At 39.1% G+C, this 13,250-nt stretch overlaps 1 protein-coding gene across 1 annotated transcript in view; it reads right to left on the reverse strand.

Annotated features, from left to right (window-relative positions):
• Window positions 1-6: 6 nt before the first annotated feature.
• Window positions 7-13,250, reverse strand: part of LOC131993493 (phytanoyl-CoA hydroxylase-interacting protein-like) — an 18,958-nt gene continuing 5,714 nt past the window's right edge. Inside the window, exons 2-5 of the mRNA XM_059359429.1 lie at window positions 8,047-8,243; window positions 5,691-5,865; window positions 4,440-4,557; window positions 7-2,109 (exon numbers count right to left, since the gene is read on the reverse strand). Coding sequence (XP_059215412.1) covers window positions 1,566-2,109; window positions 4,440-4,557; window positions 5,691-5,865; window positions 8,047-8,243 — 1,034 coding nt within the window. The 3' untranslated portion in view covers window positions 7-1,565. The remainder of the gene's footprint in view (window positions 2,110-4,439; window positions 4,558-5,690; window positions 5,866-8,046; window positions 8,244-13,250) is intronic.

Consider the following 13,250-nt stretch of genomic DNA (forward strand, 5'->3'; position numbering starts at 1 on the left):
TTACAAACCTGATGTAGCACGTGTATTTTATGTAGCACTAATTTATGTCAAGGCTGACGAGCTGTAACAACTTGATGTTAGTTACACATTAGTAATTTTAAGATAACTGTATGTATTTTATGGCACTTTGTTACTTGCTTTTTTTCCTTGCCATAATACTAATTTTGGACAGCAAAGTCCAGAGTTAATGTGAAAACTGCATTTTATTTAAAAGTGCTAACTTGGCAAAGCGATGTAAGCTTAAATGCAATCAATGAGACAATCTTGTCGTGTTTGTGCATGTCAGTTTTTTAGTCCTACATTGTGCTATGATATGCATTAAGGGTTTCATAGTTGATCTATTATCGTGACCATTCAATTTACATGTTCACCTTGGAAAATATGTGAACGTTGGTGAACAGTGTAGTGCAAGTTCTATCTGCTGTCAAATTGGTGTTTATCCCCCCATTTTGCCTGTATGAAGTTAATTCCCCTAAATGCAATTGTTACAATGATCAGAGCTTTTGACATTGTGCACTTCTGGTTTATATAATTTTCTATATATATATAGATAATATATATATATGAATGTATCAATAAAAATAAATATTTTTTTCACATTTATTCTGCTAAACACAGTTTATGGTTCTACTTTCTTTGTTTCCACAGACTACAACAAAATAAGAGCGACTGTTGCAGAAAAGGTTGCTATGGTAGAGGTACTGACAGCTTTCATACTCATGCTGCACAGAGCTGCATCATGCTTTTTTTTAAAGGTAAAAACAAGTAGTTCACACTTGGCCCTAAAAGACTTAGTGAATACACATTTTAGAGGCTGTTGCATTAGTACTGTTTAGATTCCACAGCGGTTTCACATCTGGTTTTAATACCTTTGGTATAAAGAAAGATGACTATCAATGCTGCAGCCCTAGGAAATTGTAGTCTGTGCCACTAGTAGAAGGTAAGAAAAAAAGTCTGATATTGTCTACTGTGGGATGAGAATAAAACATTACGACAGTCAAAGTAACTGGAAACAACGAAATGATTGTCCACACAGACAGTGGACAATCGATCATCAGCATATCAATAATAACAAGGCAAAGGTCATTAACAAAATATGGGACAAGAGTTTAAAGTAATCAACAGGAAACTGAGTAGAAGCAGCCCATGTTTGTTAGTACAGTTAAAGGGTTTAGTCAGTACGCCAGTGTGGACTTACAGGATGGATCTGTGTTGTTGGTGTCCCAGGTTTAGATGTCTCAGTTGGTGATCCCTAATGTGGGAAATCTTAAGGTATGTTTTTATGCATGTTTTCAACATTTAGGGTAACCCTTTTCAGATGAGGAGACAACGGTGCAGGTGTCAGAGTGTGTACTTTCCTCTTTTTTTTCCTCCACTCTTCTTTGGAAATGATGGTCTGTTCGGAGTACAGAGCGGTGTCAGAGATATGTTGGTGTGCATGTCTACTAAATCTGCTGCTTCATGCATGTGTTGGTCTGCTTCTTCAGTACATGTGGACTTCCTGTGTGTGTTTAGAGGTCAGTCACCTCTAGTCCTTCCCTCTCTCTCTTACATTTTGCCTTTTCTTAGCGTCCCACACTGATGTTGCAGGTCTTGCAGCTGGGGTCCTTCTTGGCATTTACTGTGGACATGCTCATCAGCTGGTGCCCGCTGATCTCGGCCACAGTGCCACACGCCAGGTCTACTGGCTCTGTGTAGATCACCTCCAGGATGACATCCTGTGCGTGATGAAACACCAGACTGCCGTCAGCGTCTTCATCCTTCTTGCAGGTGAGGAATCGGTTGTTGGTGATGTCCAGTGCAGGAAGCCTCTGCTTACAGAACTCGTCCCCCGCAGAGCCCTTTGGCGCCAGGACCAGAATAACGTAGTGGTAGGCTGTATACATGCAGTAGAAGTCTCCAAAGTACAGGTTGGTGTCGGGGTTGAAGAGCTTGTCAGCCTGAACCTCAAAGCGGTGGCGGCCGTAAGGGGAGTCCTGCGGAGGCTTGCCTGTGTTGAACTCTGTGTTGCAGCTGAAGAAAATTCCCTCCAGCTTGCCACTGATGGGAGAGCCATGGCTGCCACTGTTGTCTTTCACCGACTGCAGCATCCGGTTGTCCTGCGCCTCCCTGGAGAAGAAAAAGAGAATAAAATTGTCCGTTAACAAGCAGCATACAATCAGTAAAACACTGTTTTGATGCATAGTTTTTGTTCCCCTTCAGCCAGTCAATCATTTTAGAAAAGCCAGAAGACAGTGGCATCACTTTATCAAGTTTTATTAAAGTATCATCAGTGTTTGAGACAGTGTAACACATGGGAGGAAGCTGATTAAATGTGAAAGATGCAGCCAGAGTCTCATAATACAAAAGACAGTCTAGTTTCACTATTTTTGGAACTGTAATGACATCAGCTTAGTCCAGTTTGTCTCACATAAAAACCTAGTGAGAAGACTAAATATTTCTTTATCATCACAAACTGATGGAAAACAAAAGCAGCTTTCAGAAAACAAATTAACAGATGAACATGCAAAGCAATGAATGCTTCTGTGGCAGCTGCATTATCTTCCCCACAGAGTAAATCTGAGCTCCGAAGTTCCAATTATGAATTGTAATTCCACTGCTATCACTCCAGAGGTTGTCATTATATCCATAATTGATGCTTTGTTGCAGGCATTATGGAATTAGACAGCTCCCACCCTAGGTCACCAGAGCAGAGGCCCCATGAAGTGGTAATGTATTACTGTAACTCTCCACATGATGGTGCAGTTAAACAGAAGCATTTGAGGTACACTGTAGCAGATGCAACTCAGCAAAAGAGAGAAGTCTATCCAGATGACGTCATGTTTTAAAGCTCCTGTAAAAGAGTGCTCACAAGCTGTGGCTTTAGTAAAGAAAAGATGTGCTCTGTCAGGCGTAGAGCATGAAGAGAAGAATAGACAACACCATTACAGGAGTAGGACTTGACAGGACACCAGAAAAAAAAGCACTCACATCACATCCAACACAGACAAAATCCACAATACACTGCGACTGTACAATGCTTCAGTAAACAACCAAAACAGGCTACTCCAGAGGTATTCCTTCTCTCCCCCCATCTGTCACACTCCTCGAACATCAAAACAGACTTGCACAGCTTTTGCTGGCAATGTTTTTTCCTGTTCATTCCCCAGTGTAAATGCAGGAATCCAGAAAACACATTTCAGCACCTTCATGAAACCCTTTTGATACATTCTAAGACCTCATTGCCACTTCAAGTTCCAACTGGTTAGATCAGCAACTTTACTTTAACTTAAATTTACTATATACTGATCTGATACAGTTTTTTTGTGAATATATAATAACATAGTATAGTATAGTAAAAATCTTAAAAATGGCATAAAAATGTCATAGTATAGTATATCATTAAAACGTATTAATTTCTCTGTCTGTCTCTCATTCAGCAGGCAGCGGAGTCATCTTCTCAACCAAACGTGGGTTGCGGGACTCAATGTTCTTTAGTTTTAATGATTGTCATATTGTATGTCATAACACAAAGACATTGAATAATATTGTTCAGAAAGTTCTTGCTTCCCAGCTTGCTCCCTCTGTTTCCTTATTGTTTTTATAGACTGCAACTATTTTACTCTAAGTTTTTTACCACCAGTCTATGCATGCAACGGACAGTGACGTTGACTCCAAATTGGTCTATAGTATGTCGTTCGAAATCACATTAAAAGGCATAGTATAGTATGCCATTCAAAATCCTATAAAAAAAGTCATAGTATAGTATGTCGTTTAAAATCCCATAAAAAAGTCATAGTATAGTATGTTGTTCAAAATCACAAAAAAAAGTCATTGTAAAATATTTCATTCTAAATCACATAAAAAAGTCATAATATAGTTGTTTAAAATCACATTTAAAAAAGTAATAGTGTAGTATGTCGTTCAAAATTACTTTAAAAAGTCTTAGTATAGTTTGATGTTTAAAATCACAAAAAAATCCTACTATGGTATGAGCTTCAAAGCTACATGTCATGGTATAGTATGAAGTTCAACATCACAGGAGAAAAAGGAAAGGCAAAAAAAAGTCAACCCAAGAAAGTAATAAATCCTTGATATGTTTATTGGCTCTATTAACATGTAATTTCAATGCCAAATGAAATAATAATCTTATCATGGAATGAATGGGAAATGACAGCTCTGAAAACACAGAATTTGATTTAGATTAAATAATAATGGATCTTTCAATGTGATGAAATTCCAGTCCAGCCTGTCATATTTTAAGAAACTGGGGAGAAAGATTGATGCAGTGATAAAGTAATGCACACAAATATTTTTACATTTTTACAATATTTTACACTGCTGAGAACTGTCTGTGACCATTCTGAAATAAGGCTCTCATTGATTTCAAAGAAAAGATTAAAATGAAAGTATATACCTTTATTACTATATCTCAGTAATATGGAGGGCGGGCTGCCTACCTGGCTTGGTCAAAGTACTCTTTATTCTGGTTCCTGTAGAAGACAGAAAAACGCAGCATCCTGCCAGAGATAACTTCTGCCTTTTCCAACAGCTGGTTTAGATGCACTGTGGAATAATCTGAAAAACAGACACAACACATATCGCAGTGACATGTAATAGGCTGTCCTCGGGAGGATTGACACCAGTGTACCGATGTCATTAGTAGACATTCAATTCTTTAATTATAAAGAGAAATAGTGAGCCCACTGACTAAGATGGAATATGAACTGTGCGCATGTCCTCAAGGACCCTGAGATACTTTCTTTCACAGCTTGAAATGACTCAGCACTTACTCCCATTCACCCAAAACATTTTCAGTAAGTCCCATAATAAAATCTCTTTTCACTCACCACCGTGTAAGTAGGTCTGCCAAATGGGTGTGGATTTATTCCAAAGCATATAATAAGTTTCATAATGATAGAGGCTCTTTTTCATCATTCCAATTTTCCTACAAGCACTTGAACATATCGACAAGGAGGATTTGGGAAAAATTCCCTGCTCTTTCACGCGACAATAAAGATCCTTGAACAATAAATGAAAGAAGACTATTGAGGAGTTTATTAAAGTCAAGCAGATTTCTCAGACATCTCTGCAATGCATTCATCATATTTTAGATCTCTAGTTTATTTAAGTCAATGCTTGTACTGTTGACAGTGAGACAACGGAATAAATGCTAAACAAGTTATAGACTGGTGATTTCTCAGTGATGGAGGGTGTCTGACAGGTGACTTGAACCATCATATTAAAGCACTCCCCTTCATCGATTTTTCGGACATCATCTTCACTCTTTCCCTGCCAGTTCTCCTTCCTCCCATCTCAACTGCTGCCCCTTATCTTTCACAACTACCCCCCCACCCCTGATTTATTCTCCCTTCCAGTTTCAACCTCATCATATCCTCCCCTCCCCCACTCTAAGCCACTAGCCAGTGATGTTGAACTTGTTGACCTCTGCATCCGAAGATATACAACACAGCTCCCCTCCCTCCTGTAATCCTTCTTTCCCCCCACCGTCCCCTCCCCTCCTCCATCTCTCCATCCATCTTTCCTCCACTCAGTATAAATTAGCCTCCCTTTAATATTCTCCCCCATATTGTGCCCTATCCTATTTATCGTCTAGTTCAGTTGTGGTACAGGCAAAAATCAAAGCAGCACTGATGTCATACATCCTGAAATGCATGTACTCATGGCCCTGTAAGCTTCGCATTACTCACCAGCAGTGCAGAACTCGATGATTTCGCTCCACTCGGAGATGGCGTAGTCTCCGTCAGTCTGTTTTGATGCGGTCTGCACAGCCACGGTGTACTCTGTGCGTGGGCTCAAGAACCAGTGGCCCCGAACCGTCATGGGCAGGGGCACTGCCTTGGCTACCAACTTGGTAGGAACATCCTGGAGGGAGGGATGGAAAAAGGAGGTGAATGATGACAGGATGATATTAGTCAGAAAGAGAAACTCCACTTATGGCTTTCTTTCGGCCACACACAGGGGTTTGCAGTTAGCCTATACCTGTAACTGCCCTTTTCTTTATACATATACACTATTCTGTACACTATTCACCCCCTCCCAAGCCTTAGTGGGCCTTAGCAGCTCATTGATTGGACCAGGAGCCCCTGCCTAGCAACAGAGTCAGCCCATTCATCGACCAACACTGTTGCTATACACCAAAATCAAAATACTAGTACGGCGTTGCCGTTCAGGAAAGGGATAAACACTCAGCGACACAGCACCCAGGAAGTGACTGCAGGAGGAAAAGGAAGGAGGCTGGCTGATGAAACAAGTCTGTAAGATTGACTGACTGTCCAGTGAAAAAGCTGCAGTCGTCCTGCTGCTGGAGAAATTACTCCCAGGCAAGAGCTGTGTGAGTGATATTTGCCTTAGAGCAACGGCTCACTGTGGAGTCTTTGTGACTTGAGTTTTTTTGCCCCAAGTGAGAAAAGACAGGTTATCTTTAGGTAAATCATGATTTACCTGAGGTACTTGTATCAGTTTAAAATCAATTGTTTTAGGTTTCAAACCAAATGATCATACTTCTATTTGTTTACAGTAGATATATTGTATAGAGAGAGCATCAGATTGGACACTGAGACATTCTTGTCTTTTAGAAATAATCCGTAAAATTAGAATTTCCTGAATCAGATCCTCTGAATGGCAGTTTTAGTGTAAAACTAAAGAATGCTTCCTGGTTCAGAAATATCTATAATGCCTTTACTTGCGTGCTTCTTCACTGTCTTATCCTGTTTAACTAGAAATATCCTAAACCTCCTCCCCTTGCCAGATGGCTGAAGGATGTCATGCTCCATCTAAAACTAGTAAAGATTAATTTTACCCAAAGGGGCAAAAAGGCTGAGTTCAGTAAAACGTGGATGGCATTTATATCTTATTTTTCGCTGCTGTCACTGCAATAACAAATTGGCATGACTCATATTGCTCTGCCTGTAGTTGTAGTATGTCTGATTCCATTCTCCTTCCCTCTTGTGTTTTTTTTGTTACGCACCTGTTATTTCCTTATTATTGCCATTGTTGTTATTATTGTTGTCTGTATTGGTGAGTTGCAGCCCTGGAAAATTGGGAGAGTAGGAGGGTATTGTATTATATGGTGATTTTGTATTATGTATACCAGAATATTTTGAAAATTCAACAAAGAAATGTTTTGCATTACTGCAGACATTGCATTACTTTTTATGTACAATAATTATAGACATTAGATTGGATGCACTGTGGACTATATCTTTAAAAAAAACTTAATTACATTTTGGAGCCATTTTTCATCATAAATTTTAAGTCACTAAAGACAGCCATGGTCTGTTTACCTCTATCCATACATATATTTGTATAAATAAAAATCAATACGGCATTATCACAATGCTCTACTGGGAAAAAAACGCTTTTAAATGAATAGACTATGTAGAAGGACTTAAAATTATTTTTTTTGTTAGGTATTGTTTTTACTTTACTTTGATAGTTTTAGAAAACTCATGCAAATGTATACAATCCACTGGTTATTGTCTATTCTACTGTTATGTCTTAGCGTGTTTGCCTGATTATGACTTACTGTATATACCCAGTATATTTATGACCCTTTACTGTTTATTCCACATTCTATTTATTCTTTATTTTATTCTATGTATCCTCAGTACAGTATTCTGCATTTTGTACTTCTGGTAAGGTGTTTTATTGTTGTTTCTGTACCTGTACTCTGTGCAATCACAACAAATGTCCATACAATCTAATATTGTTTCTATTTATTGTTGTAACAATGTTTTGTTGCTCTCTTGGCCAGGATTTTTAATCTCAAGGAGACTTTTACCAGGTTCAATAAAGGAGTGAAAAAAGGACATAATAATGATCAAGAGAATCATTCACTTGATTTATACTGGCACACTGCCTCGTTTGTGCTCTCAAGGCTCATTGTGATTTTTCAATGTTCTCACAGACTGAATCACTAAACCTCTTGTGCGTGACACATTTCTTCTGTGTTCATGAAATGCAGCAAATTCTATTCAGTGTGACTACAACAAGGGACCTTAAGTTGAGTCATCTCTCTGTGGTGGTACTGTTTTAAAGCGTTACCTTGTGTTTGAACTTGTTTGAGTTTTTGTTCTCCTTCTTGTTCAGGTCAATGAAGTAGTGTGTGATGCGCTCCTTGCTGCGCGCCTCCATGTCCCAGCAGATCTTGAAGGAGTCGCAGGTGATGTTGCTGATCTTGATGTTCTGAGGAACGGGGAGCTCCTCCATCTCGGAAATGCTGCCATCCTGGGATTTACTTCCTGTGTAGTAGAAAAACATTGATATAACCATTAGAATAACAATATATATATATATATAGATATATATATATATCTATATATATATATATGGTCCATAAACATCATGTTATGGCTTATAAGCCCATTTAAATTTGCTAAAATATCAGTTTTGGATCTTTGCTTGTAATAACTCTAACGTAATGATACATTTATCACTGATCGTAAATCACATTTTTATTATCTGAGAAACTTATGACTACAATATTAAGTGGGTAGTACACACCATTAAATCTTGTATCTTTGCCCAGTTTAATCTTGTTTTTTCTTTTGGTCTAACTCCAAACCACTGCGGTGTCTCAGTAATTATTCCACAGAGAGCACTAACAGTAGTATATCTACCAGATTTCACACACACAAACACACACAGACACACACACACACACACACACACGCACACACAAACACACACACACACACACATGCAGAACTGCCTTACTACCATATACAGTATGTTGCCATGGAAACACATCAGCCCCTCAACACACACACACACACCTATCTGCTTTCCCGAACATATGTGGCATTAAATATTTCAAACACTGCTGATTGAATCTCCTTTCCTCTCAGGAGAGATGGATCCATTTATAATCAGCAGTAAGGTATAAAAAATATCTCAGCTATCACAGTGCAGGCAATACACAAGCCTGCAGTAAAACATGTTAAATGCTGCTGAATGTCAAGGAACTTCACACATTCATTTAAGATAAATAATTTATATTTTCTAGCCTATTTGGCCAAAACAGAAAGTCTATTGCAACATGTTTTTCTATGAAATACATTGATAATTCTTACATTTCACTGAGCTCCACAGATCTCATGCATTAGTCAGATCCGAGTACAGTAAGTAACATTACATGTAGCCGAGGCGTACAACACAGAGTGCACACTGAGGCCAGTGAAAATGTCAAAACAGGGTTGAATGAGAGCTTTGTAGAATTAGGATGAATATAGAATTTGCGTCACACTCGGAGACGCCCACTTGGCATGGCAACAATGTGTTTTCTGTGCGCACCCTGGGGTGTAAACACGAGAGTGAGTAAAACACAAGAATTCTGGAGTAATGCACAACAACACGGATGGACTCTGAAACAATGGCGGAAGCAGCGGAGCATGGAACATCCATCTCCGCTCATCAGCTGAGAGAGGGCGGCATAAAAGAGTTATCCCATAATTGGGCTGTGCGGACTCTCCTGTCTCGCCTACACACAGCACTCCAACAGTGAAGCATTTGTAAATGGATTCATTTTAGGAAACCAGAAGGTAATTCCATCACCCAATGTGTAGCATGCCCTTGAGGGATGAACTTTGATCCTAGCTTGGCTAAGCCCCCCCCCCCCCCCCCCCCCCCAAATCTTGACGTGTGTCCTGAAATAACATCCGTTAGAGACAAATGTATGGTCTTTACCACCAGACTACACCAGACCCCCCTGAGTACTTCTGTTATAATCCCTTGTTCCTAATCTGAACTAGCTGATTACAAAAAATAATCATCTTTAACCTAGAAAGAGAGACCTCCTATTGTTGCTCGGACCATACCATAAATAGCTCATATGCACTTAATTGAATTTAGAAGACAAGTCTTTGTGATTCTTTACACTACAGTCAATATCTTTAAACACAGTTATTACCTTAATTTACTGCACATAGGGTAAGAGGCACTGGGTATAGAGAGGATTCCTGATTGTGTAAAATTGTAAACAGGCCAGCAGTTTGTTATATCCTCAGCCTTACACCACTATGCTAGACTATCAGATCTATACAGCTGCAATGATTAGTCAACTAATTGATGTGTCAATCAACAGAAAGACAATCTATATTATTCTATTTTAATAATCAATAAATCGTTAAAAAGCATTTTTCTTGCAAAGACTACATAAAGTGATGCCTGCAGCTTCTAAAATATGGAGATTTCCTGCATATTTGCTTTGTATCATATTAAACTGAAATCTTTGGGATTTGGATTGAAGAAAAGAGATATTCAGAACTGGGATGGACATTTTTTATTATTTTCCATCATGTTATAGACCAAATAATTAATAGATTAATCAAGAAATTAATTGGCAGATTAATGGATAATAAAAAGTAATCATCAGTTGCAGCCTTACAGATCCACAATGGGCACACACCTCTGCTATGATTTGTGAAAACACGTCATCCTGCTGCTGCTTCCCATCTAAAGCCTATCTCATTAAACCTAAACCCCACTGAGCAGATCAGTTTGGCTCAGACAGGGCAGCCATGATGGAGCAGACCTCTGTCAGCACGGACCAGACAGTGATGTCAGCACTGTAACATCCCACCTGAGACTTTGCGTTGCTGACCTCTAACAAAAACAAAAGAAGACAGGCTTGTTTTCATTCTCTGACATCTGCGTGAGGAAAATACGAAACATACTCAAAGGAAGTGCAATATTGCAATGGATTTCTTTTGTTCAAAAAGCTTGTGAAGAGTAAAGAGTTCCTATAGAAATGCTGAATAAAAGACAGTACAAGTGTTTTTCAAATTATTGCATATTTTACAGGATTATTACCTTTATCAGGTGAATATATTTATACTGGGGAATCAGACAGCTAATTTATGCAAATTCATCAGCATTCATAATTGAATATAGATTAATAAAACATAAGTTTCCAGGTTACTCATTCTATCCAAAATTCACACTACCTCAGGACACCATCAGTATGAACACGGACCGAAAACAAACTCCAAAGATGAAAAACCTGCTAATTCAGTTGCTTTGCTGTGCCTGAGGCAGGGTAACTTCTTTGTCCTTAAAATGTTAATGTCAATACTGATGTTTCCTTAAGACCCCATGGAGATCTTTGCCCTCCCAGCTCCTTGTGACTCCACTGTGCTGATTTAGCTCCCGTTTACTCTAATGCTCTCCTAATTAACCTGCAAATGGAGGCATTACTCCGACACAGTGGAGCTTAACAAATGCAGCCAGTTATTGCTTACATAATACTCTTAAGGCTGCGCAGTCAAGCTAAAAGTGATGTTTTTAGGGAAAACAAACTCTGAAGGCTTGAAGGTTTACCGGGAAGAAAAAAATCAAAGGAAATGAACATGAAGTAAACAGAAATCTCCTACCACCACTGTTTACTGTCGCGTAGGTTTTAAAAAAAGGCAAATATAAAAACATGAATGTCATAAACAAACCTAATCTACAGGTTAAAGACTTAAATCAAGCTCTCAATTTACCAAAATGCCAACAAATTCATAAATAGAATTAACGACAACTTGCTGGCTCTAAACATGAATTTTAAAGCTCTACGTAGGAATACAATTTGTACCAGGTAGCCTTGTCTGCAGTTCTATACAGTGCTAAGCTGTGCTCTGAATCCTCTGGGACTATGAGAGCACAGGATGAAAGATGGAGGAGCGAAAGCCAAGCAGGATGAAGGTCAGGCAGTAAGGGAGAGTCAAACATTTTACAGTCTCGCATGGGAGGCCTAAACCCTCAGACTGACTTACATTTATGTGCTTGTATTGTACCTAGGCCCTCGCCACTTCCACAGCAGCTAAGAATAATTTAGTTGAGTCATAATTCTACCGTGGAAGCCGTTATACTGTAAAGAACTTGTCTTACTATTCACTGCACTGTTGTTTAATGCTGTGCAAGAGGCAGAGGTTTGCCTCATCATGATAAAGCAAAGTGAGTGTCAGTTTCTGAGCCCTTACGTAGGAGCTTAGGAGCACAGATTACTCATGCTGTGCACATATGTACCGGGGATTGGAGATGACATAGGAGCTCTGTAGATGCTAGAGCAGAACACTAAAATGCAGGACACAGACGTATTTTCCCTATAGCAAAATCATTAGATTTCGAAAGACGTAGAGCCTACTCCAATGAATCTACTAAGCCCTATCAAATGGACTTTAATGGACATTGGCCCTTTACTCAGCATGCAGTCAAATGCCACAGTGCGGAATACCAATAGATGCAAAAGGATCAATAAAAATCTAGTTAACATGCATACGTAGAGGCATCCTAATGGCTCTCTGTGGTAGGATTTGTTCCAGTCACACCTGGCTTGATACTGTGAATTACTTGTTAGCACACTTAACCGGTGAGAAGAAAGTGATTTGATTTCCATTCAGGCCACCTGCATAATGTTAATGTACTCTCTCAGTGGTCGTTGGTGTTAAAAACTGACCATTCAGGGTCCACGCTTCTTAATTTCAAGACTTAAAGTCAAGGTTAAAGGGTTAGTTTAGGTTTACTGAGGTGAAGTTGTGTGAGTTACTTATCCATAGCATGTACTAACTACAGTAGATTGTGGGCAAAGCACACAGTACCAGCAACGAAGCAAAGCAATGCACCACTGAGGATGCTGGCAGCAGAAAAAGTATTTTAGCCACCTAAAAAATATTCAGTATCAGCATAAGTGTACACTATATTTTGGATATATGCTGTCAGACAGCCCTGTTTCCTTTATGGAGAATTGCTCTCTTCCACCAGACTCCTATTGACAGGAACAATAGTTTTAAGCTTTATCAATCATTTTTGTTTGCTTCTGTCATTGTGCAACTTTGATGAATCTGAACTAACCCATTAAAACACCAAACTCACATAACAACACAAACAACCTAAACAATCGAGAAAGCAGCCAATCAACTCCAGTGTTCTGGGAAGTAAAATTACGGATGGAGTCTGGTTGCTTTGATGAGAAGACAGCTTCAGTTCCCCCCATGTCAGCTTAAACAGGGCTGTCTGGCAGCAATGTAAAGTGATGACAAAATTCTCAATATAGTGTACACTTAAACTGATATATGGAAGTTATTCTTTGTAGTTATAGCTAAAATAATTTTTTCTGCTGTCCCCTCCAAAGTAGTGCGATGCTTAGCTTCTGCACCAGTACTTCTGCCTGCTTCTTCAAACTGGGGGCACAACCACCACCATCAGCTGTAGGTAGTACACTGGATAAGTACCTCATACAACAATCCCTGTAATGTTGAAAAATTAAT

The sequence above is a fragment of the Centropristis striata genome, chromosome 20 (genome assembly GCF_030273125.1).
Source record: "Centropristis striata isolate RG_2023a ecotype Rhode Island chromosome 20, C.striata_1.0, whole genome shotgun sequence".
Taxonomy (NCBI): domain Eukaryota; kingdom Metazoa; phylum Chordata; class Actinopteri; order Perciformes; family Serranidae; genus Centropristis; species Centropristis striata.